Genomic DNA, 21,898 nt, shown 5'->3' with positions numbered 1-21,898 from the left:
AACATTGCTCAAATCATCAGTTATAATGCTGAACCTTTGCTAACATTTTAAATGTTCAATAATACAATACTGGCTAACATCTTCTGGTGCATTCATATAATGGAATACTATGCAGATGTTAAAAAACTCAAAGATTATTGTAAATTTCAACTAAATGTTTGAAAAAATTACTACATGAGATAAAATAGCATGGAGCAAATGGTCTCTTTTATGTATTTTTTAATATGTGAGATCTGGCCTCCTCAAATGTAATAATTATGTTTTTATAGAATGTATCAACTTCCAAATTAAAGTAAGTACATCTACATACAAACTGGCTTTGGTAGGCACACCTCCTAATTTGCCTTCACGTTTTCAGTGTATGTGCAATAGCATCCTTCACCCACTCACGCTGTGGACCATGGGCCACTTTTGTATCAGGCAGGGAGGTGCTTTACTGAACTTGACACACACCAACTCAGCCCTCCCACAGAATATATGACAGCAGAGAGAAGAGACATGAAACAAATTAAGATGTATATAAATGAATGAGGAGACAGATCTACCACAGTGGACCCTACATTAATCTAGTGATCCCAGGAAAGTTCCTTGAGAAAATTCTAGGTAAACAGAGGTAGAACATCACCCAGCCTACATAATGTACACTGTACCACTTTTACTGTTTCAATCAGGCATTTACTGGCTTTTTTTTTTTTTTTTGCACATAGATGCTCTCGTTTCTTTTTTGCAAGTCTCTGCAAAATGCCTGCCTAGCTACCCCTCTTTCCATAAGTTATCACATCACATAAGGACACTCTTTTATTAGACTGGGTCTTCTATTCATATATATTGAGAGGGTGGAATATAAATAGATTTCCACTCTCCGATCTCACTTACAATCATGCTCACACGGCCTCTGGAAAGAAGAGAAATAATAATTTTCACGTTATTTTGTATAAGGGAACTGAACCAAACTACATCTATACACAGCAAGATTGAAGGTTTTAAATTTTTAAAATAGCAACTGGTGTGGGATTACTCTATGTGTTATAGGAAAAACCCTAAAGAGAAACAATTCAACATGTCAGCGATCTGCTACTGGATGAGTCTGGGTGTACCAATTCTCTTCTTCATTGGTTTCTGCATTTTCTAAAATTTCTGCAATGAACATAGATTATTTTTATAGCCGGAAAAAATACTGTCCAAAAAAAGTCACTCTTTCCTAGGAGTTGTCAGGATTCTCTAAAGTAGATCAAAGTGAATCAGAAACCAGGGAAGAAGGACACTTTGTTTCATTTTATTGTAGCAAGTTTCACTCTTACCATGTTCATAAAGGAAACAAGGAGGACTCTATTTTTCAACCTTTTGTCAATTCTAAAATATTCTTTTTAAATTTGACTAACAGGAATCTGTGCACGAGGTCAAAATTTTTCATTTGTTGTGTTCACTGACTTGCCTCTAGTACCTAGCAGGGTATACAGTAGCCACTCCATAAGTACTCGTTGAATGAATGAATGAGTTTCCATTTCATCTCCTTCGAATGATTATGAACTTCTATACAACTAGATCTCCAATAGTTATGACTAGAAAAAACAAAACCATGAAGAGATAAATATACTATAATAATGTTAAGGTAACACTCATTTCCCATGAGTATGCGCGTGCACACGCACACGTGGGCACATGTGCTGACGATGCTAACAGGACTGGCACTGACCAACGTGGAGAATTTCCCTGGCTACTTCCGCTCCTTCTTCACCCCACCGCCCAGTCCCGCTCCACGGCAGAATGCCATCGAGGCACAAAGTGGCTGGAAACAAGGACAGCAGAAGGGAAGAGGCGAACAAGGTGATGAAGCCAGGTATTTGGCTAACCTATAAATCATCTCATCAGCACCAGGATCATCCCGAGTCAGCAGCACCTGCCAATAAGCAGTCCATCTGGGGCGAGGCCATGGGAAGCGGCAAGCCTCCCCTTCCTCACCCCATGCCCTCCTTGGCCTTTTTCTCATTTTCCTTTCATGCTACTATGTTAGAAAAGTCATTGTAGCACAAGAAAATCAATAAAAATTCAATTCCGAATAATAGTTCTTTGCGGCTCAGCAACACCAGGGACTTATCGGCTCATTCAATGTTCTGGCAGTTAATGCAATGAAATAAAAATAATTTACTCATTCAAACCAAATCAGCCAGTGAAAAATCATAGTCATTTTTTTAATAGTCATAGTCATAGTCATTTGTTAAGATTGCAGGAGGATGGTACCATGTCCCATTAGCGTCCAACCACACTGGTATGCAAATCGGCGCGGAATCTCTCCCACTCATATTTTTCGGAAGGAACAACAAACCCCATTTGTCATACATAAAAGAAATTTGTAACTTAGCCAAATACAGCTCATTTGTTGGGGTAAAGGGGCTGGTTCAAAGGCAGAACAGATGGATGCCAGCAAAATGAAAAGTCAAGGCCCAGTGCCCCCACTTGGTTCTGCCTTAGCCCTCCAGCCTTTAGGTGGTTACGGCCTAAGATGTCAGCTCCTAACTCCAGTTCCCTGAGGAAGCATATAAAAGGCTTCCTGTCAGATCCATGCCTTCCTCTGTATGTGCTTTCCTTGCAGGCCTGGCTAAAGCTCTCTGCCTTGCTGAGATCTACACATTCTGCACATTTCTTGACCGCCGAACCACAGTGAAACCAGACTGTTCCTATCTTTCATTTCATGTCTTCACTGTGGATCTTTTAGTTCTGATTTCACCATGTGTCCCCAAAGGACAACTGGCCCCAAAGTGTAATTCCACATCTACGTCTGTCTTTCCTAAGATCTGTGACTATTGTAGGCTTGCCTCCTGCCGAGTAAATCCTGCAGCACTAGTGAAGGAGGGACACCTCTGGCCATAGTTGAAGTGCATGGGCTTCTCTGTCCTCCCCCTAGCCCCACCCTGGTGCCAAGCCATGAGGGGGCTCTGTTTATGGGAACAAGAAGGCATTTGGCTGATAAAAGGGGTCCTGTATTCAGGGACTCCTCAAGGCTGTTTTTCAGGGACATGGAATAACTCTGGGACTTTGCTAGATCGCCCGTACTGAGCCATCCCTCTGCTGTTCAATGGCTGTTATCCATAAATCATTTTATAACCAGTCCTGTGTGTCACTACCCCTTGCACACTAAGTAGCCTAGTTTGTCAGGCACCAGTGGTGTTGCAAAAGCAGCATTCAGCAATAGGGACACATTACGGCGGGGAGAAACAGCTGCAGCTTTACAAACCACTCGGAGCACTAATTTAACCTGCTCTCTATCAAGCTATTCCCAAGTCAATCCATTCCATTGCATTGGGCCTCTTTTGTCGACAAGGATGCAAAACTTGGAGTCCATCAAAAATTGAGCATTTATTGAAAATCAGAAGGACAAGAATCTTCCTTTTGAGTCCGGGACTGATTGGAAACCAAGAAAGACCAGACTTGAAAGAGAAAGTGTCATAAACAAGCAGGTCCTAAAGAGGCTGTAACATGACCAAGCAAGGGGATGAAGAGATCCAATGTGATTCTATGTGCTGGGTGACTGCATAGTCCTCTTAGCACAGAGGTGGCCTTGGTCATTTGCACCCGCTCTCATCAAAGGCCTCTGCTTCTCTGTTGCTTACACTCACGCATGTCTTCTTCTCCTGTCTCAGGCCACCACAACCTGCTTCTTTGTCACTGTCTGTCCCTTTCTCTTGCCTTAGCCAACCATTGATTCTCTTTCAGGATCAAGTCATCCAAAAGAGCAAGAATCTAGAAGTACATGATCATGTGAGGCCTTCTCGAGAGGGTCTCTCGTACTGAATTTACTCCTATGCAGTCGACCTAAATATGCATTCTTGGTCCGATGGACATGCTAGCGGGCCTCGGAGGGACACAGCATGGCCCCTGAGGCTTATCAACACTACCTCCCTCAACAAAGAGATATAGGCAAGACTCCATACAAGGGAACCATGCCTGTAGAAGGATTTCTGAGGTTTGCTTGGACTCCAAGCTCCATTAAAGGCACTTTCTGTGTATTGATTATATTGATTTGGCTCATAGAGGAGAGCTGAAGTTTGACCTAAATAGCAGATCTTCACAAGCTTCAAGAGGGAAAAGTTATTAGGTGAAAATACAGAAATTCTCAGCTCCCTTAGTTTTAAAGCATTCAATCAAATTAGAAAAAGCTAATATCTTGCATATGGTTTCTTTACATCGTTGAACGCTCTCGGGACAGGGCACCCCTAAGCTCCACGACTGCTCTCCCTGCTGTGCTAATGGGGACACAGAATCTGAGATGCAGGGAGAAGGAGACACCGAACCAAAGTGCTTTTGAGGGAGGGGGGAAAAGCGCAGTCCCAGGAATCATCATTGACTAGACTGGGCTGCCCAGCTCTGAAGGAGTATAAAGAAAGGTCACACCGCTCCTCTTCCCACTGTCAGGATTCCCTCTCCCCAGTGTCCCTTAAGTCCCAGCCCTCCTCCCAGCTGCACTAGAGTTCCTACAGCTCATCATCCTGATGAACACTCGGATGCAAAACAGACTCCGTCGTTGATGAGACAGAGATTTAAGAGCAACAAAGACATGTTGAATCATTCCTGACTTTCCCGGCACCCTCACAGCCCTCCGCAGGAGATCAGAAGGATGAGAACCAGCAATGAGGTTCAAAAGAGATGACCTAAAAATAACCTGAAGTTTTCCAGACCCACTGTCTCATTAGAATTCAGTACTAGTGCTACTGAGATGTGGGCGGGGGCAGAGCACGGAATAAAAAGTAGAGGAGAGTCCAAAAGAAAAAGCTACCCCAGCAGTAGGGAGTGTATCTTTTTTGTTGTTTTGTTTTGTTTTTTTTGGTTTGTTTTTTGTTTTTTTGTTTTTCTTTTTTTTTACCTGCCTTGTCAGCTTTCTGATTCTTCCCCCAACTCCAGGCCTCCCTGAAGAAGCCAGGAAGGTCGATCAGCACAGGATGTGGCCAGTGTCTTGAGCATGTCAAACCAACCATATACCACCAAACATCTAGCGCCCCTGCCTCCTACTGGGCCCCATACGGCAATGGAGAGAAAGGAGGAAAAACTGCATTCTGCTTTACTTCGAATGGATCTTGCCAGAACAAGAAGGATCTAAGAGATCACACCAACCAGAAGCTGTGCACCTTTCCGGAAGCAAACGCATTGCGGCTTCAGTGTGGAGAACGGATTTTAAGATGTTAAGAGTGAAAGCAGGGAGGAGAGCATCAGGGTAAAGGAATAACAATTATTAGTAGCAATGGAAAGAAGTGGGCTGGTTCCGGGTGTGTTCTGGAGATAAGGCTGCTACTGGGTGGGATGTGGCTGGAAGAAACGCAGGCCTCAAGGATGACGCCCAGGTCTTGGCAGGAGCCCCTGAGGGGCCACTAACTGGGCCAGGAAAGACTGGAGGACACACACAGATTTGCAGCAGTGTTGACGGCGTGAAAACCAACAGAATTCTCTTTGGCACGTATTATGTTAAGGATGCTTCCCAAATATCCAAGGATATACGAGGTGGGCCGTGGGTAGAGAAGTCAGGAGAGGAGGTGTAAGGTCAGGGCTGAGAGTCATCCACAGTCCACAGACAGGACCTGAAGCCATGGAGGAAGAGCTTTCACCTTGGGTGAGTCTGTGGCTTGAGGAGAGAAAAGGTTTCAGGAGGGAGGCTTAGAGCACCCCAATACTTAAGAGGTGGGAAGAGAAGGAGAAACCTGCACAGCACATGGAGTTGTGGGTAGTGAGAAGGAGGAAAGACAGCAACGGTCACTAAAAGCAAGCTTGGGCCCCACCCCCAGAGAGCCCAATGCCGTGGCTCTCCAGCAAGGTCTAATCATCTTAATCTCGAAGCATCTCTCATGTGGATCTCACGTACAGTGGGCTTGGGGGGTTCTATGCAGGAGTGCAGAGCTATGTAGTTGAACCCAAAATGCAAAGCCAGCTCCTGACCTCTCCGCCATGCGTTCTGCTGCTCCTGTTCCTTCTCCATCAGCTTTGAGTATAGGAAGCCTATTAATCTTCATGCTTATATTAAATCACTGTCTATTCCTCACAAGGTTAACTCTAGTCATTGCTCTAACTTCTCTATGTGGCCAGATTTTTGGAAAAGGCTGTTCATACCACCTCTGGTTCCTCATATCCTATGGATACCTAGATCCACCATGATCTCCTAACACCTCCTCTCAGTACACTGCTTTGCCCAGACCCAATGAAGCCTTGACATGATCACATCTCATGGACTCTTCTCACTTCTTACCTTCATCTTTGGATTGTATGAACACTAACGACTGCTGACACCTTCATACAAGTCTACCCTCCCTCTTGGGTCTCCCAGGACCTCTTCAACCTTCCCCCCCTCCAAAACCCTGATCTCCTCTGTGTCTCTTTCTCCATTCACCCTTTAACCTTTTACAGAATTTCACTCCTGGACTGCTGTTGTCTTATTCCCCTAAATCTCTCTGGCTCAAGGGAATGGGAGGGCATGGGATTTCGTAAACAAGGCTACAACACTGCCCTGTTCATGTCACTTCAGTGGCACCAGGCCACATCTTGGATGAGTCCAAACTCAACCAAGAATTCAAACACCCTCTTTGATGTGACCCTATCTACTCCTAGTGGCATCTCCTAATTTTCCTAAGTAGTTCATATCATTCCATCTTTCTGCACTTTGGCCCTGTTCTTTAAATTGTTAACCCTTCTCTTTCCTCAGGAAGTAGCTCAGATATCAACTCAGGAAGTGTATCTAAGATCTTGAGAAGCTACAATGTGCCCCTCCTATGGGCTCCCAAAACACAATGAAGTTACTGACCACTAACCATGCTTCACTGAAAATACTTGTTCCTAACACAGCCCTTCCCTAGACTGTAAACTCTTCAAAGGAAGGGATGGAATTTGATTAATGGTTGTGCCATCTAGAATATGACAGAATTATTCATGATTGGCTAACACTTCTACATCTAACTTAGCTTTTCTTTGCTACTTATCATCTAGAATGTCATCGTTCTTGTGGAGAGATGCAAGACTAATTTAATACTATCACTAAACTCAGAGTCCTCGAAGATTAACAAAGTTTTATTTTTGTTTTGCTTAACAGCTGCTTGTATTATCTGTCAGAAGGTTTCCTTAGTTGAGATCAGTGAAATCTGTATCCTCTTCCCCGCTACACTAAAGTGTTTACAGAAACGGCCATTTTCTAGGAAGTTGAAGGTTTATTGTTACCACAAGAGCAGCCTGGTGGTGCTAAAAAGGTGGTGGCCATATTTTTGCCAATTCTTCTTGGTCAAATAATGGTCAGTAAAAGTAGCACAAAGGAATATTATTTGGGGAATCTGGTGTACTCAACTGGGCACAAGTGAAGCCAAGGTAGCACCATTTCCATCAATTCCAACCATTCTACTCTGTTCACAGATTTACAACATCTTATTGTTCTCCTATGGGCAGAGGAGAACAAATTCATATCTCCCCTGCATTGATGGCCAGAGCCTAGAAAGATGGGACACAATATGGCTTTAAAGTTTCAAGTTGCATATTCACACAATTTAAGAAAAATTTACCTTCTACTCCTTGAATCCATGTTTATATCTGACTGACCTAAAAGGGTAATATAGCTGATGCTACAGAGAGGCAGCTTGTCCATTGGAGGCTTCTCATCTCCCCAGAACATCCCTGTGTTGTTACACACAGGGCTGGCATTTTGAAAGACACGTGAAGTTAAAAATGACCTATTATGTAAAACACTCCTCAATTTAGGCTTGGTCCAATGTTTTCCTATGGTTAAATACAGATTAGACATTTCTGGAGGAAACATCAATAAGTGATTCAATCTGCTCTGTCCCTCACATCGAGAGACATACACTGTAGACTGGTCCCATTACTGTGAGGTCAACACCCATCACTTGATAAAGATGGTAGATGGCAGGATTTTCCACTGAAAAGCTATATATTTCCCTTTGGTAATCATTAAGTATCTTGTGGAGAGATACTTCGAGTTTATATCAATATCCTGTTACTCCTGAAACTTTTCTCTAGTTTAAGCATCCGTGATACTTGTCTAAATCAATGAATATTATGATGGTGCTAAATAATGATTTTCCATTTATCCATTTATTCTACTCTAAGGAAGAGCTCTCACTTTGCACCCATTTATTTATATGTTCATTCAGTCATTTTTCAAAACACCAGTATGGATTTTTGGATTATGGACGGAGTTGTCATCTGTCATTACCAATTATTCTGAAACTCAAATTGTCCCAGATTTGGCCAGTGGGAGTCCTTTCTAGTTGGCTGAGATCTCCTCTTTACATGCTCAAATTGAGGGACGTTATACAAAATAACTGACATTTACGCTTCACTCAAGGTCATGCATGACAAAGGAAGACTGAGGAATTATCTGGATTAAAAAAAGCTAAAGTGACCTTTTAACTGAACATAATCCATGATGTAGGTTTTTTGTTATTGTTTGAAAGGATGTTACTGAGCCATTGATGCACCATGAACCAGGTTTCAGGATTAGATGCCAGCATTGTATCCATGTTAATTTCTTCCTAATTGTACTATATCTAATTATTCCTCATAATTTTACTACTAGTTAGGTCAGAAAATATCTTTGCTCTTTAAAAACAGACACAATGAAGTATTTAAGGGAAAGGGGGCATGACGTCTACAGTTGAATCTTAAACATGTCAGAAAATAAACGATAATAAATCATACATAAACACAGAAGGAGACAGAACGCCAAAGCAAAGGTGGTAAAATGTTAACATTTCAAGATTCTCAGTCAAAGACTTAGGGAGACTCTTTGTACTATATTGTAACTTTCCTGAAGTCTGAAATTATGTCAACATAGAAAAAAACATTAAAAACCTCTATGAGTGCATACTTCACTATCCACCGAATGCAGTAATTCCTTCTAGAGAACCCCCGGCAGACATGTACCCCTTGCTGGCCTGTGCACAGTTCACAAGAGAACAGGACCTGTTCTCCAAAAGAAAAACGCTTTGTCAACGAACATTTCCAGGTGCCAACTTGACCCCAATCATGCATTTGAAAACTTAGAGCCTATGATGCTTCCTCTGGCTTTGGAGTAAAACAGAATGATCCTGTTCCCAATTCTACATGGAATCAATGTGAATGGGTCCCTGATCTTTCTAGGCCAATTATTCCCTTTTTATATCAACATTACTTATATGCAGTGATTTCTTGAACCATCACATTACTGCCAGTCACAGCCAGCTTCGCGGGCATGGGGCCAGGGGCTTGCCCGGGCCCCCCTGAAAGATCCCATGTGGGTGGCTTCAAAATTTTAATTTTGGAACAAGGGGCCCACACCATCATTTTGTACCCAGTCCCACAAATTATGTACCTAGTCCTGCTGCCACAAGGCTATGTGTAAATCAGACAAATATGAACAGGAGCCTTGGGAAAAAAAAATCACCTCTGTACCGAGAAAAACCAGTCCCTAACTTCAGGTGACTGCAGTCATGTTTCAGGTACCTGTCCTGGCTGGTGGGGTGCTGGCTGCATTTCAACCCCCATTCCCTTCCCTGGATAGATGCTCCCATACAGTGCCCAGCTTTGTGAGGAGGCCCCGACTCTCATATCTTCGATGATATTCATAGAACACTGACCTTCGACACCACCGGTTTGAACTGCACAGGTCCATTTACGTGTGGATTTTTTTCTGTATATACAGTACAGAACTATAAATGAAAATCCATTCTCTTTGTGATTTTCTTAATAGCATTTCCCTTTCCCCGGCATGCTTAAACTATAAGAATACAGTTTATGATACACAAAACATACAAAATATTTGTTAGTTGATTTTTTTATCTGTAAGGCTTCCTGTCAACAGGCTATAACAGGTAAGTTACTGGGAGTCCTAAGTTCTAAAGGGTGGATTTTCTTACTGCACAGGATGGGGGTGGGGGTCAGTGCCCCTAATTCCCACAGTGTTCAAGAGTCCACTATAAATTAATTTCAGTGTAAAGGAAATGACCGGCCTTTGGTAAAATAATATTTTTAAATATTATTATAGTAATAATAAATAATATTTAAATAATATTTAAATAAATAAATAATAGTAAAATATTTTCTCTTCACTTTGGCCATGTTCTCCCATGAAGAGGGGGAGGAAGGCTTCCAGCTTCTGTGGAATTTTGACCAAGTGATGAGAGGCCTTAACAATTTTTTCCCCATAACTTGGGAGCAAATTCCCTGTGCTGAAAAGAGAGGAAGGAAAACAGTGCGCGCAGAGCTGGTGGACTTGGCCTCCTTCGGAGCCACGCACTGCCTATCAGAGTTGCCTGGTTGTAATGTTTCACCTACTTGACCCTTTCTTTATGGCAGTAAAGATCATTAGGAGTATGCACGAGGCAGGGAGGCCAGACGTGATCCTTATAATAACGTCCTGCTGTGCTACGGCTTTGCTGAGAAGCCAGATGTCCCGTTAGTACCACGGCACAATTGTGACAAACCACTAACAAATGTCCTTGCATAGAATCAGACCTGACACTGATGAGGTCGCCTTTTCAAACCAAACGGTCATTCCGAATACCAGGAATGTGACATCGCAGTAGGTTCACAGGTCAGGACAAGTGAGGGTGATACACTTGAATCTTAAAGCAGGTTCCATCCTAGGAAGGGAAATAAATCCACAAATAACTTCAAAATAACTATGATTCTGGGCAAATTATAAGAAGTACCGTGGGATAAGTACTAAAGAAATTGCTAGGAGAACTCAGAAGTGGATATTTAGATCTTATTATTGATTTTGAAGCTGGAGATGCTACTGGGCAGGGTGGTGTAGTGTTGGGGGGGGTATCTTTGTCAATGGCTCAGCTGGCTTGTCGGGTGCTGAGGTCGGCTAGCATGAAGGGATTAGTTAACTGGGTTTCAGAGAGGAGACAGCATACAAGATGGGCCTTGGATGTGGGAATTCAGTGGGAAGTGGTAGGAGTGCAAAGTGGGGCTGAAAATACACTCCAGGGAGGACAAAGAATATGAGCACGTCACAGAGGGGAAGAATGGGTCTCACATCCCAGAATCGGAGCTGGGCTAACTTAGTGGGAGCTCCGCACAGCTGCATGACTTGAGGTGGGAGACAAGGCTGGAAATGTAGGTTAAGGCTGCATCTGCATGCCAGGCAGACGTGCCTCTATTTATTCCCACATCTAATGTGCTGTCGGGAGGGGGGGGGGTCACTGACAGTTTTGAGCAGGTGAAATGGTCAGAGCCATGAAGCTGAGATCCATAATGCAGGTTTAATTAGATGTCTCTCTTCTACAGTTTTCAAAAAGAAACCACCGCCCCCCTAAAAGAAACAAATAAAAATAATACCGTTTTCATGGTGTGCCTATAAAATTAGGTAGAGACAGTTCCCTGGCTTTACATGAGGTCTTCCTTTAAACTCTCCACTCATTCTTGGCACAACAGCACTGATATTTTAGGAGAGCATCAAATAAGCAGCTTGTTTAAATTATATTCAGGATGTATATTTTATAGATCTTTCAAAAAAAAAAGAACAAAACAGTGGTATCCTGCTGTGTTTCATTCCAGGGGGCCAACTTGTTATGGGACTATGAGAGCCACAGGCTTCCCCTCTTTCGAGCCCCAGCTAGAATCTTCTAGCCCAGTAAAGGCTCAAGTCTCAAGCAGCATTTGACCGACCAAGGGTTAATGATAAAGGCAAAACATTTTGTAAGCGGATGAAGAAGAGGGAGAAAAATAGGAACGAAAAGCAACAGCTAGGCAGCCAAATGTTCACTCATGAAAGTAAACAACTACGAATAATTGAATATTCTCAGTTTTGACAACCGTCCAGCAGCAGAAGTAACAGATGCCACAGCGGCCCGGCTACCTCCAGCTGGATTGAATCAGACCAGCGAGAGAAGGCCCGTGGGAGTCCCTCCCTGGAGATGGGCTTCTGCCAGGCCGGTGGGGGTGGCGTGGGAGGTGGCTTTATTTATTTATTTTTACCTTTAGAAAATCACTTTTGAAACGGGGCCTCAGCTATTTCCAGCCCCAGGCATTTGGAAGGTGGCCAACATGTCCCTGACACAGTGTGAAATTATGAAGGAAAATACAATAGTTTAAGATGACAGGCACTTTGGCTACAAAAACAAAGCCCGTCCTGTTTTCTAGAGGCTGGGTTGTGGCTTCATGTGTGTGTGCATGTGCATATGTGTACACATACACACACACACACACACACACACACACACACATATATGCCTGTGTGTATATATAATACATACAACTTATATGCATTGAAGTATATTCAATAAATGCAATAACATTACCATGAGGAGGAATTTACTCAGAAACAGAATAGAAAAGCAATCACTGCTTTCCTTAAGGAAACACTTCAATGCGTGTGAACTTTTCTATGTTGGTTCTCAAATTCCATCCGATAGAGAGGAATCGACAGGGCTTAGTAGCAAGAGTAGTGAGGAGGGGGAAAAGAGTATCCTATCTGGTTCCACGTCTGCCATCTGCTGGGTGGACCCCCGGTCAAGCCAACCTAACCTTCCTGAACACCACTTATTCAGCTATTGAAGGAGGCAGTTGGACGAATGGGTTAAATCAACATTTCCCAAAGAGTGCTTCATAAAGGGGCACCTGGGCGGCTCAGTGGGTTAAAGCCTCTGCCTTTGGATCAGGTCATGATCCCAGGGTCCTGGGATTGAGCCCCACATTGGGCTCCCTGCTCAGTGGGGAGTGTGCTTCCCCCTCTTTCTCTCTCTGCCTGCCTCTCTGCATACTTGTGATCTGTCAAATAAATAAATAAAAATCTTAAAAAAAAAAAAAAAGAGTGCTTCATAAAGGTGTTTTTGGTTTTTGTGTTTGTTTTGTTTGTTTGTGGGGGCTCTTGCTACTCAAAGTATGGTCCATCCTCGTTTGTATAGTGGTGAGTATCCCCGCCTGTCAAAGTATGGTCCACTGGCAGCATCCTCTAGGAACTCTTACAAATAATAGAACCTTAGACCTCGAACCAGACTTCCAGAGTCATTTTATTTGAATCACTTGTATTTTAATAGGATCCCAATTGATTTTCATGCATGTTAAAGTTTGAGGAGCACTGTCCCTGGGCAGGATGTCCAAAGGTTACCAGATCACAGAATCGTCCGGGTAACATTGTACAAACACAGCTTTCCTAGTCCCTCCTCCAGAATTGGGTCCAACAGGCCGGATGCAGATGCCAGGAATCTACACATCTAATTGATAACCGATGTGGGTCCATGTCAAAAAAATTACGTGTTAAATAAATTTAAAAAATTGTATTTATTCTGTTTCCCTTTAAGATCAAATCATGTCTAAATGGTATCATGCCAGTGAGTTTCCTGATATTCTTGATTACCTAATATGACCACGTCAAGGCACGCCAGTCCCTTGGCTGAAGGCCCCAACTGCCACGAAGGTTTTGCCTGCTGCAGTTTCAAAACTGTTAAATTGTGAATGCATCATCGGTTCAATGTAGGAAACATACGGAGCTCTGATGTTGAACGACAATAACTTAATGAATAATATAAAAATGATACTAATTTTGCGAAGTCCCCTCAAGACAATTGTCATCAGATTCATAAGCTACATTCATCTATCAAAATCCTTATTTAGCACATTAAGATGTCTTTAGTACTTCAAAAACCAATCTTAAAAAGAAGAAACACAGTGACAATTATATCCAATTTGGCTTTTCATTTATTGGGAATAAAGACTATCCTCATGTGCAATGTGTTATTTGCTGGGAAGTACTTGCAAATAGCAGCCAGAAATCTTATTTCAACAAAACATGAAAGTTATTAAAAAAAAAAAGAGAGAGAGAGAGAGAGAGAGCGTGCCTTCCCCTCCACCCTGCCACGAGCAAATGAAAAGAATTTCAAGCAAGGTCCTAAAGGCAGTTTTTCCCTCCACTTTTGATGCCATTAAACATAGTTAAATTTCAATTTACATTTTAATGTACACTGGTCTCCAAGTCAAATGCAATATTTAATGACAAATCATATCTTGACTTGCATAAATAATTTTAAATTAAAGGATGTGTCACTTGATATACACAAAAAATTAAAAATACGTTTAAATATGGGAGATTGTCTTAACTGTATAACATAGGTTTAATGATCAATTTTTTAAACTTAGAAATCACATGCTTATCATATTCTCATGTGCATATCATATACAAGAATGACAAAATGATTTTTTTTAATCCCTGACGAGACTGGGAAGATTATTACCACAAAAGTATCAGATGATGCAAAAAAGGCAGGAAATGATAGAACAGGGTATTCCATTTGTCGTGTTCCTCGGTCCTATCCTACTTGGCAGAGCTGGATCCTAGGGCTGCCTGAGAATCGGATTTTTAGAGTCTATAAAGCCACAACCTGCAGAAAATTTGCTAAGACACTACAATTATAATTCCGTGCAATTAGTTTCAGTAAGTAGAAGACACCTACTGAGAAGTGATTCCATTTCTCAAGTACGTCTTAAAACAATAGCTAATGACTGAGAAGGGCCAACTCTCTGTGCCAGGTAGAGATTTATACACTTTCTAGTTATTGATACTTGTAACACTCGCAATAACTCAATGAACTAGGCGCCCTTTTTCCACTGGAGACATTAAGACACAGGGAGATGAATAACTTGCCCACCATCACAAAACCAACTATGGGAACCGGAAACCGAGAGGAATGCAGCACCTGGTTTCAGTGACAGGTGACACTGGAACTGCAGGGGCAACGTCCCACGTCAGAGTGAGGTTGACATGTAGAACAGCCAAGTGCCTGGACGGATGCGGTGGACATGATCAAAGGTTACGGGACACGAACAAAGGAGAGATAGAGCCATTCTTTGCCAAACTTTGTGAGTGAGGGGAAGCTCCCTGAAGGAGCTTTCTAGCAAGCAGGCAACAATCAGAAACGAAGGGAGCACGTGTGGAGGTGAGAGAGCCTGGAGGGGACAGATCAGTGAGAGGCAAATCAAAAAGAATAGGCCATGGGGGCCTCAGAGACATGGAGGAAGAAGAGGACTGGGAAAAGGGGTGCAGAGAAGCCGCACAAGGAGGGAAGCCATGTTGAAAACGCCTGTGCTGTTTGGCCTTTTTTTCAGAGACACAGAGAGAGCCTGGAAGATAATCTGCATCCCCCTCACGAGGGTCAAAGATGGCGACTAGCCTAGCCGAAGCCAGGTGGAGATCACAGAGCTGGTGGTGTTAGGAAGGAAGAGTAAAAATTGAACATCCTCTTCCCTGTCTCAGCTGACCTCCACTTTAGCATCATAAAATACTTGTTGGCTAAAACTAACTAAATAACTATAGGAAAATGGTTTCCCGTGGCTCTTACATCAAGAGCACAGCTCATGCAATGACCTCTTCTCCTTGGCCTACCAGGGCCCCGTCAACACTCAGGAAAGGGCCTCCCAAATTGCCAGTATAGTGAAGGTGAAATGCATATTTTGAGAAGAAGATTTCATTTCCCAAGAAACATAAATGTCTCTGCAAATAGCAATTCATTCCTATTCTCAATCCCTAAACCATCGACATCTGCTATGAATTCCTTGAGTCCTCAAATAAATCCCCCTTGTCCCGTATTCTTTATGGCACTCTCAAAAGGCAGCATTTGAATAAAACAACAATAACCAAGTCTGCCTTCCTTCTCTCAATTTCTTTCCAGAGGAGCTTTTACACTCCTGGGCTCACAAAGGAGGTTTTATGGGGACTCGTCGGGGTGGGGTAATGGGGGTAGGGGAATGAAGACATCCTAAAGGAAGAGAAAGGAGTTCCTGTACTTCTAAATATGGTTGAGATGTTAAAAACACTGATGCTGGAATATGATGAAGAAATCGTGGACTCTCCTGAAAAGCAAATTTCTTTTCTTTTCTTTTTTTCTTTTTTTTTTTAATTTTCCCTTCTTCAAGTGTCTTTTTTTTTCTTTTTTTTTTTTTTTCCTTTTTTGGAGTTCTCCGTGGGTCAAACACATGCAGTTTTAAACCCCATTTCCATGTTTTAAGATTCAGAAACAAGAGATTTAATAGTAGGCTATAAAAATCCCAATCTTTAATGTCTTATTTTTGCAGGTTTGCTGGAAAGAGCAGTAAACAGTCACTGCTCACCTCTTTCCATCAATGCCCCTCGAACTTTGTCACTGATAACAAACAGCAGAATCCATTCACCTGAGTTTTTTTCCTCCCAGGAACTGATTTTCCTGGCATTGTGGAGACACCTGCACTCTGAAGGTCTAGGCAGAATCTCTTCGCCTAACTGATTGGCTGATTGTACTCCGGAGGAAATTATCAAACATTTAAAATACAAACATTTAAAATACTTTAAAAGAGTAAATTTAACAGAGATAGCAATCGTTGATCGTTTCTTGATGTCTGCTAATCTCTATTCTACAGAAGCGCCCAACGCATCCCAAGCCCGTCTGGCGGCACTGAACTCCGGCCCGCGGTCCTACCAGACAAGGCCATCCCCCCCATATGTACTCACAAGCTATGCGCACGGAGGCCTTCCTGCTTTTGGAGGTCCCCAGGTGGCTCCAGGCCACGCACTGGCACCAGTAGTCCTCCGGCCCATGGAAATCCTCTACCTGCTGCCTGGTGACGTTGATGAACACCTCCCGGACCTTCAAGCCTGGTGGGGAGACAGAGCACATCCACTGAGGCCGCTGCTGTTTCCGATCGGAAAGTTAAGGCTAGCCAAACATTTTCTTGTTAATTACACAATTCTGTTTTTAATCAAGGCGAGGTTTTAATTACACTGACAATAATATATTGCTGCTAATTAAATTCCAACAGCTGAGTAGGCTGGAAAGCTGGAGTGTGAAGTATTACCCACCAACGTGGGTCTAATACAATATAATAATTTTCACAGGATCTCAATTGGTGCTTCTTCTTGGTCTTTCTTAGGATGAAACCTACGATGAGGAATGTAGTATCACTAACTTCTGGGATTCTAAAACGTAAAGAGGCAATACACGGACCCCAGAGATGTAGTTCCAGATAGTTCTAAATGGCCCTCCCCCTGGACACAGCAGCGGGCAGGGGTCTAGCAGTGTGGCTTAGGAGGAAGAGGGAACCGTGATCATGTGCAAATGGGCAGGGAAGCCCAGTTAAGGCCAAGCCTCGGTTTTAAAAGCTTTGGACAACAAATGCGACACAGACAAATTAAACTATGTTAGTCTCAAAGCCCTGTCATGAGAACCCAGGAAGCCCCTCTAGCAGGGGCCATCCCGTAGGGAGAGAAGGAAAGGCTCTTACAGGAAAAGGAGCTAAGGCTACGTGTGCAAAATAAGATAAAACTAAGACAGCCTTCATGTTTATTATTATAATCTTAATGTTTATTATTATAATTCATTACTTTGCATCCTCCTGAGAAGTTAGAAAACATGCTGGGTCTTTCTTACAAGGGAGCGTGAGTTTCTTCCAACCCCCTGACCCAGGACTATCATCAGCCTTCCTTGCTCTGGGCAGCACAGTCACCTTGCACAGACTGCCAAGGATGAAAGAGGACACTCCTTACTACTCGTACCAGTCCCGTCATCACAAGCCACAGAGCAGCTCTGACAGTCCGTGTGCTCGCTCCGTCCGGCCAGCATGCTAAGGCTGTAACTTGCCCTGGGGTAGGCGGTGCGGGAGAAAAAGAGTCCACGCCGACTGAATTCCGCAGACATACTTAGCATCACCATAAGCCTTTAACCTCATCACTCACTACATTTTCACAACACACAGACGCAGGAGAAACCCTCGCATCCCCACTAGGCAGACTGAAGAACCGTCTTAGACGAATTCATCTGTCCGCAGTTACACGGTCTGATAATGGCAGATCTGGGGTTTGAAGCTGGATCTGTCTTCCTGAAAATCCAGCACCACGTGCAGGTCTGTCTCAAAAATTAAAATTCTGTCCTTGTATTTTAGGTGCTTATACTTCATAACAGAAATAAGACTAATGCAGGGAACATTTAAAGAAAAATGAGGTGCACAATTGTGCTTTTCCCTTTAAATTCGCAAAAGGAATTCACGGGACAAAATCAACAGTGTAATTAAATGAGCTGGGGGGCTCCTGATGTTGGAGGTGGAGTGTGATTCTATCCTGGGTGGTGACAGGATTTAAAGAAGATGATGACGGGTGGGTGTAGGATTGGTCAAGGCCGAGGAGACACTTCTGTCTCCCCGATCCACAGCATGTTACTTCCAGTGTGTGATAAGAGAGAGTTTTATAACCACATAAATCACCGTGGGGAATGGGAGTTAGACTCTCTCAATTCTGAGGAGGGACCACATACAGAAAATCATCCTGATGACCGTTGACAAGCCACGTTTCCCAGTTTGGGTCAGTGCAGGAGTAGCCTTTTTTGCCTGGCAGAGAGGTGAGCGTCCCAAAAGCTGTGCCCCACACCAAAGAGGAAAAAAGCCTTAGAGGGGTTCTGAAGGGCGGTGGTGTTTTCGTCTTTGCACTTAAAGAAATACAAAGTATGAGAGGGAGGAAAAGGTGAGGAGGTGGTGGGCTGGGCGGGTGAAAGAGACCAGGAGAATCAAAATCACGCCATCGGACGGACAAAGCAGGGTGGATAGGACAGAAAGCAAATTGGAGCATGGCGGCACATGCTGGGACTTGAAAGTAAGTTGAAATAAACAAAACTAAGGAGCTGGGCTTCGAACAGAGGGCTTGTGTCCTCTTTTTCTTTTTGATCTGAGGCAAACGGTGGATGATTTACTTTGACTCGTGCAAGGGAAGGGAGAGAACACCCAATCATTGAACCCAGGTGTCAGAGGTCCTGTCACAGGGGAGACAAATTCTGCCCACCATTTAGGAATCGGGGGTGGGGGGGGTCTTCTCAGAGAAGCATTCAATTATAAGCTTGAGAAATCTGCTTGTCCTTCTGTCCCTCTCCCTGCTCACTCGTACTCGCTCTTTTGCAAATAAATTTTTAAAAACCTAGAAATGTGTTTAAGCTAATGGGGACCTGTTCTATTCTATGTACTTATGCTTTCCTCATCTTGTGAGAACATCTAAGTTACTAGCTTCATCTAGATTGGAAATGGAGACAAACACTCCCTTCAAAATGGTTCAGGTTGATCCCGTTTATGAAGTAGGGAGTTTTGACATCGAAACATCAAAACTTGCTATGATTTCCTCTAGGCACACGGTGTTTTTTTGTTTGTTTGTTGTTTTAAGATTTTATTTATTTATTTGACAGACAGAGATCACAGGTAGGCAGAAAGACAGGCAGAGAGAGAGAAAGAAGCAGGTTTCCCACTGAGCAGAGAGCCCGATATGGGGCTCGATCCCAGGACCCTGAGATCATGACCTGAGCCAAAGGCAGAGGCTTTAACCCACGGAGCCACCCAGGCGCCCCTAGGCACACGGTGTTTTAAGGATACCCAGGATTTGTTTTACTGAGGTGTGGTAAGGTGCACATCAGATGGAAACAACCATCCCGAAAAGGAGACATTTACACTCAAAAATCCCTAGAGACAATAGGCAGAGCATACCATGCAGGACCACCGGAGGGCGCTAGGAGGCAGAGGGGTATGGGGGAAAGAGGGGCCAGAGCCTTTACTGTGGTTCCCATGGGAACTGGCTGGGCAAACAGGCTTAGAATTGGCTCCTTTGAAAATTTCAGTGGGCTCTGGCCGTCCTTAGCTGCCCGGTACCTGATGCTGAGGGCGAGGACGGGGACTATGGCCCTGGAGTCTAAGAGCTTAATACAAGAAGTGGTTAAGGGGACTGGCTTTGGATGGGTTGGTTTACACATGAAAGGCACTCTCCCAAGCCAGTTGTTGGCTTTCTCTGGGAATCAGTCAGCCCTCTGGCTGGACAGTCCCTCCAGGAGCAGCACTACCCCAAGACGTCAAGGCATCAGATACAGAAACTAAACAGACACACAGACACAGAGACAGACAGCCACACATTTGCTTTGGGAAACATAAACTGTAGACCATTGATGGTCCCCGCGAAGGTCCTCACTGATCCCACCACCATCTTAGGAGACTAACTGCTGGTGAACGCCCATGTAGAAGTCACAGTTTCAATGTCAGGTTGGCTCCATTACAAGTCCTTCTCCGAGGCTCTCCCAGAGGATCGGAGAAGCCCAATGAATATAACCCAACTATTTCTAAACACAGTGCATTTCCCCTGCAGGGAGCATCGGGGCGACAAGCCTCTTTAAGAGGCCCCAAGTACATCATCACCCCGAGACCCCCAGATACACTGTCTGGATGAGACCTTCTTCCCACAGGAAGCCTCCAGTCTTGTCAAGTCATTCCCTCTATAAGAACTCATGGAAAACCATGAATACTTTCTATTATACTTATCTCTACCATGACAGAAATAATTCTACTGAATAAAAAAATTTTAAATAGTGTATTCTCTCTCAAATCTCCATTCTAGCTGTCTAGGGATATATATACACACACACACGCACACACAACTGTATGCGTGACAAACATCCACGGGAAGCAGCTCTATTTCAGGACATCTCCACCTACTCCCCTCCACCGTGGTTCTTCCAGCAGGGGCTGCGGAGATGGCCATCCACTCCGAGACCTCCAGAGATGACAGCTAACTTGTCCATGGAAAATGCTAGCAGGGAGCCAAAATCCCAGACAGACAGAAGACGTCTCTTAAATAAGAGCCCCACTGTACCTGAGAACTCGTGCAACTCTAACAAGCCTAGAAAAGTCCAACCCTTTAAATTATTGTGTAAATTATAAGCATCAGCCTTTGTTATGGACTAGAATCTTCCAGAATATAAAAATATGACTATGGGACTGATATGCTAATCAGCTTCCTCTGCCGTCGGATGGTTCAGCTGTACGGAGACTAACACTGGCAGCGGATGAATAATTGCTCTGCATGTACTAAACACAACAGAGCAGCACAGAACTTCATCATTTGTCAGCTTTATTTGTTTAAATGAGAAAAATGCTGACAGCAGTTATTGCTGTAATCCCCTTATTTATCAGATAGAAAACACTAGTTACTCTTAGCAGGTCTAATCCTGTTGGGAGACTAAAAGTTACAGAATTTTCAAACTAATTGAAGGAAGACGCTTTAGTGTTCCAAGAAGAGAAATGCAGAAGACAGCGGGAAGGGTGATGTTGCGAGAAAAAGAAGAAAATCATTTCTTCCCGGCCAACTTCTAATAAAAGGGCTCTGTAGCCTTAGTCTTAACTTGTGGCGTGGAAAAGAAAGAGGAGAACATTCAGCACCATGCCAACTGCAGCCTGGTACCTAACAGCTGTCTCACGCTTTTATCTACTGCTTGTTAGCGCACGTCCACAAAGCCCCGAGGCAGTGTCCTGCCGTGGTGACGGTGGTCAACCTGCTTTCACATACACCTGGTGATGGGCACTTGGGGAGGAATAGGACCCAGCTCTCTGACACTTGCCGCCCGTCATCGGTTCTTGTCCGTCAGTCTTTCGGCGGTCCCTCTGTAATGCTTGGCTTAACTACACTGGATAACCGGATTCAAGACGGGAAGTTAAGGACCCCACTTCCTCCTCGGAGATATCGTTCATATCTGAAAACCACACGCAGGATGTCAGAAGCTAGAAAACCAGGTTTGGGTGAATTGTTTTTTCATCCAAGGCTCTGAGGCCCTTTCCCTGGACCAGGGTAACTCAGCGTTTCTCCGACCCCGTGCTTTGTTTTCCACGTCGTAGTGTTTCACGATTGGGGATGGTTCACCAAGAGAATGAGGATGTTGCTTTCTGTACACAAAGCTCAAAAACAAACAAACAAAAAACAAACAAAACCCCACCAACCTATTTCCAGTATAGCTTCATGGGTAGCATAAGGCCTTCCTCAATTCTTCAGAAGAGGAGAAGAAAAATATCAAACTCCTCCTGAAAAGCAACCATCTCTTATTTAGGAACCCACTTTAATGAACCATCATTCGTTGAGGTGTCTCAGTCCCCTCTGAGATAGTCC

The 21,898-nt window shown here is 43.6% G+C and overlaps 1 protein-coding gene across 2 annotated transcripts in view; it reads right to left on the bottom strand.

Annotated features, from left to right (window-relative positions):
- Positions 1 to 21,898, bottom strand: part of UNC5D (unc-5 netrin receptor D) — a 538,291-nt gene that overhangs the window by 203,753 nt on the left and 312,640 nt on the right. For both annotated transcript variants that reach the window (XM_059384170.1, XM_059384171.1), the window contains exon 3: positions 16,454 to 16,597. In XM_059384170.1, the coding sequence (XP_059240153.1) occupies positions 16,454 to 16,597 (144 nt within the window). The remainder of the gene's footprint in view (positions 1 to 16,453; positions 16,598 to 21,898) is intronic.

This window comes from Mustela nigripes, chromosome 18 (assembly GCF_022355385.1).
Source record: "Mustela nigripes isolate SB6536 chromosome 18, MUSNIG.SB6536, whole genome shotgun sequence".
NCBI classification, from domain to species: domain Eukaryota; kingdom Metazoa; phylum Chordata; class Mammalia; order Carnivora; family Mustelidae; genus Mustela; species Mustela nigripes.
This window is presented reverse-complemented; position numbering and strand designations above follow the sequence as displayed.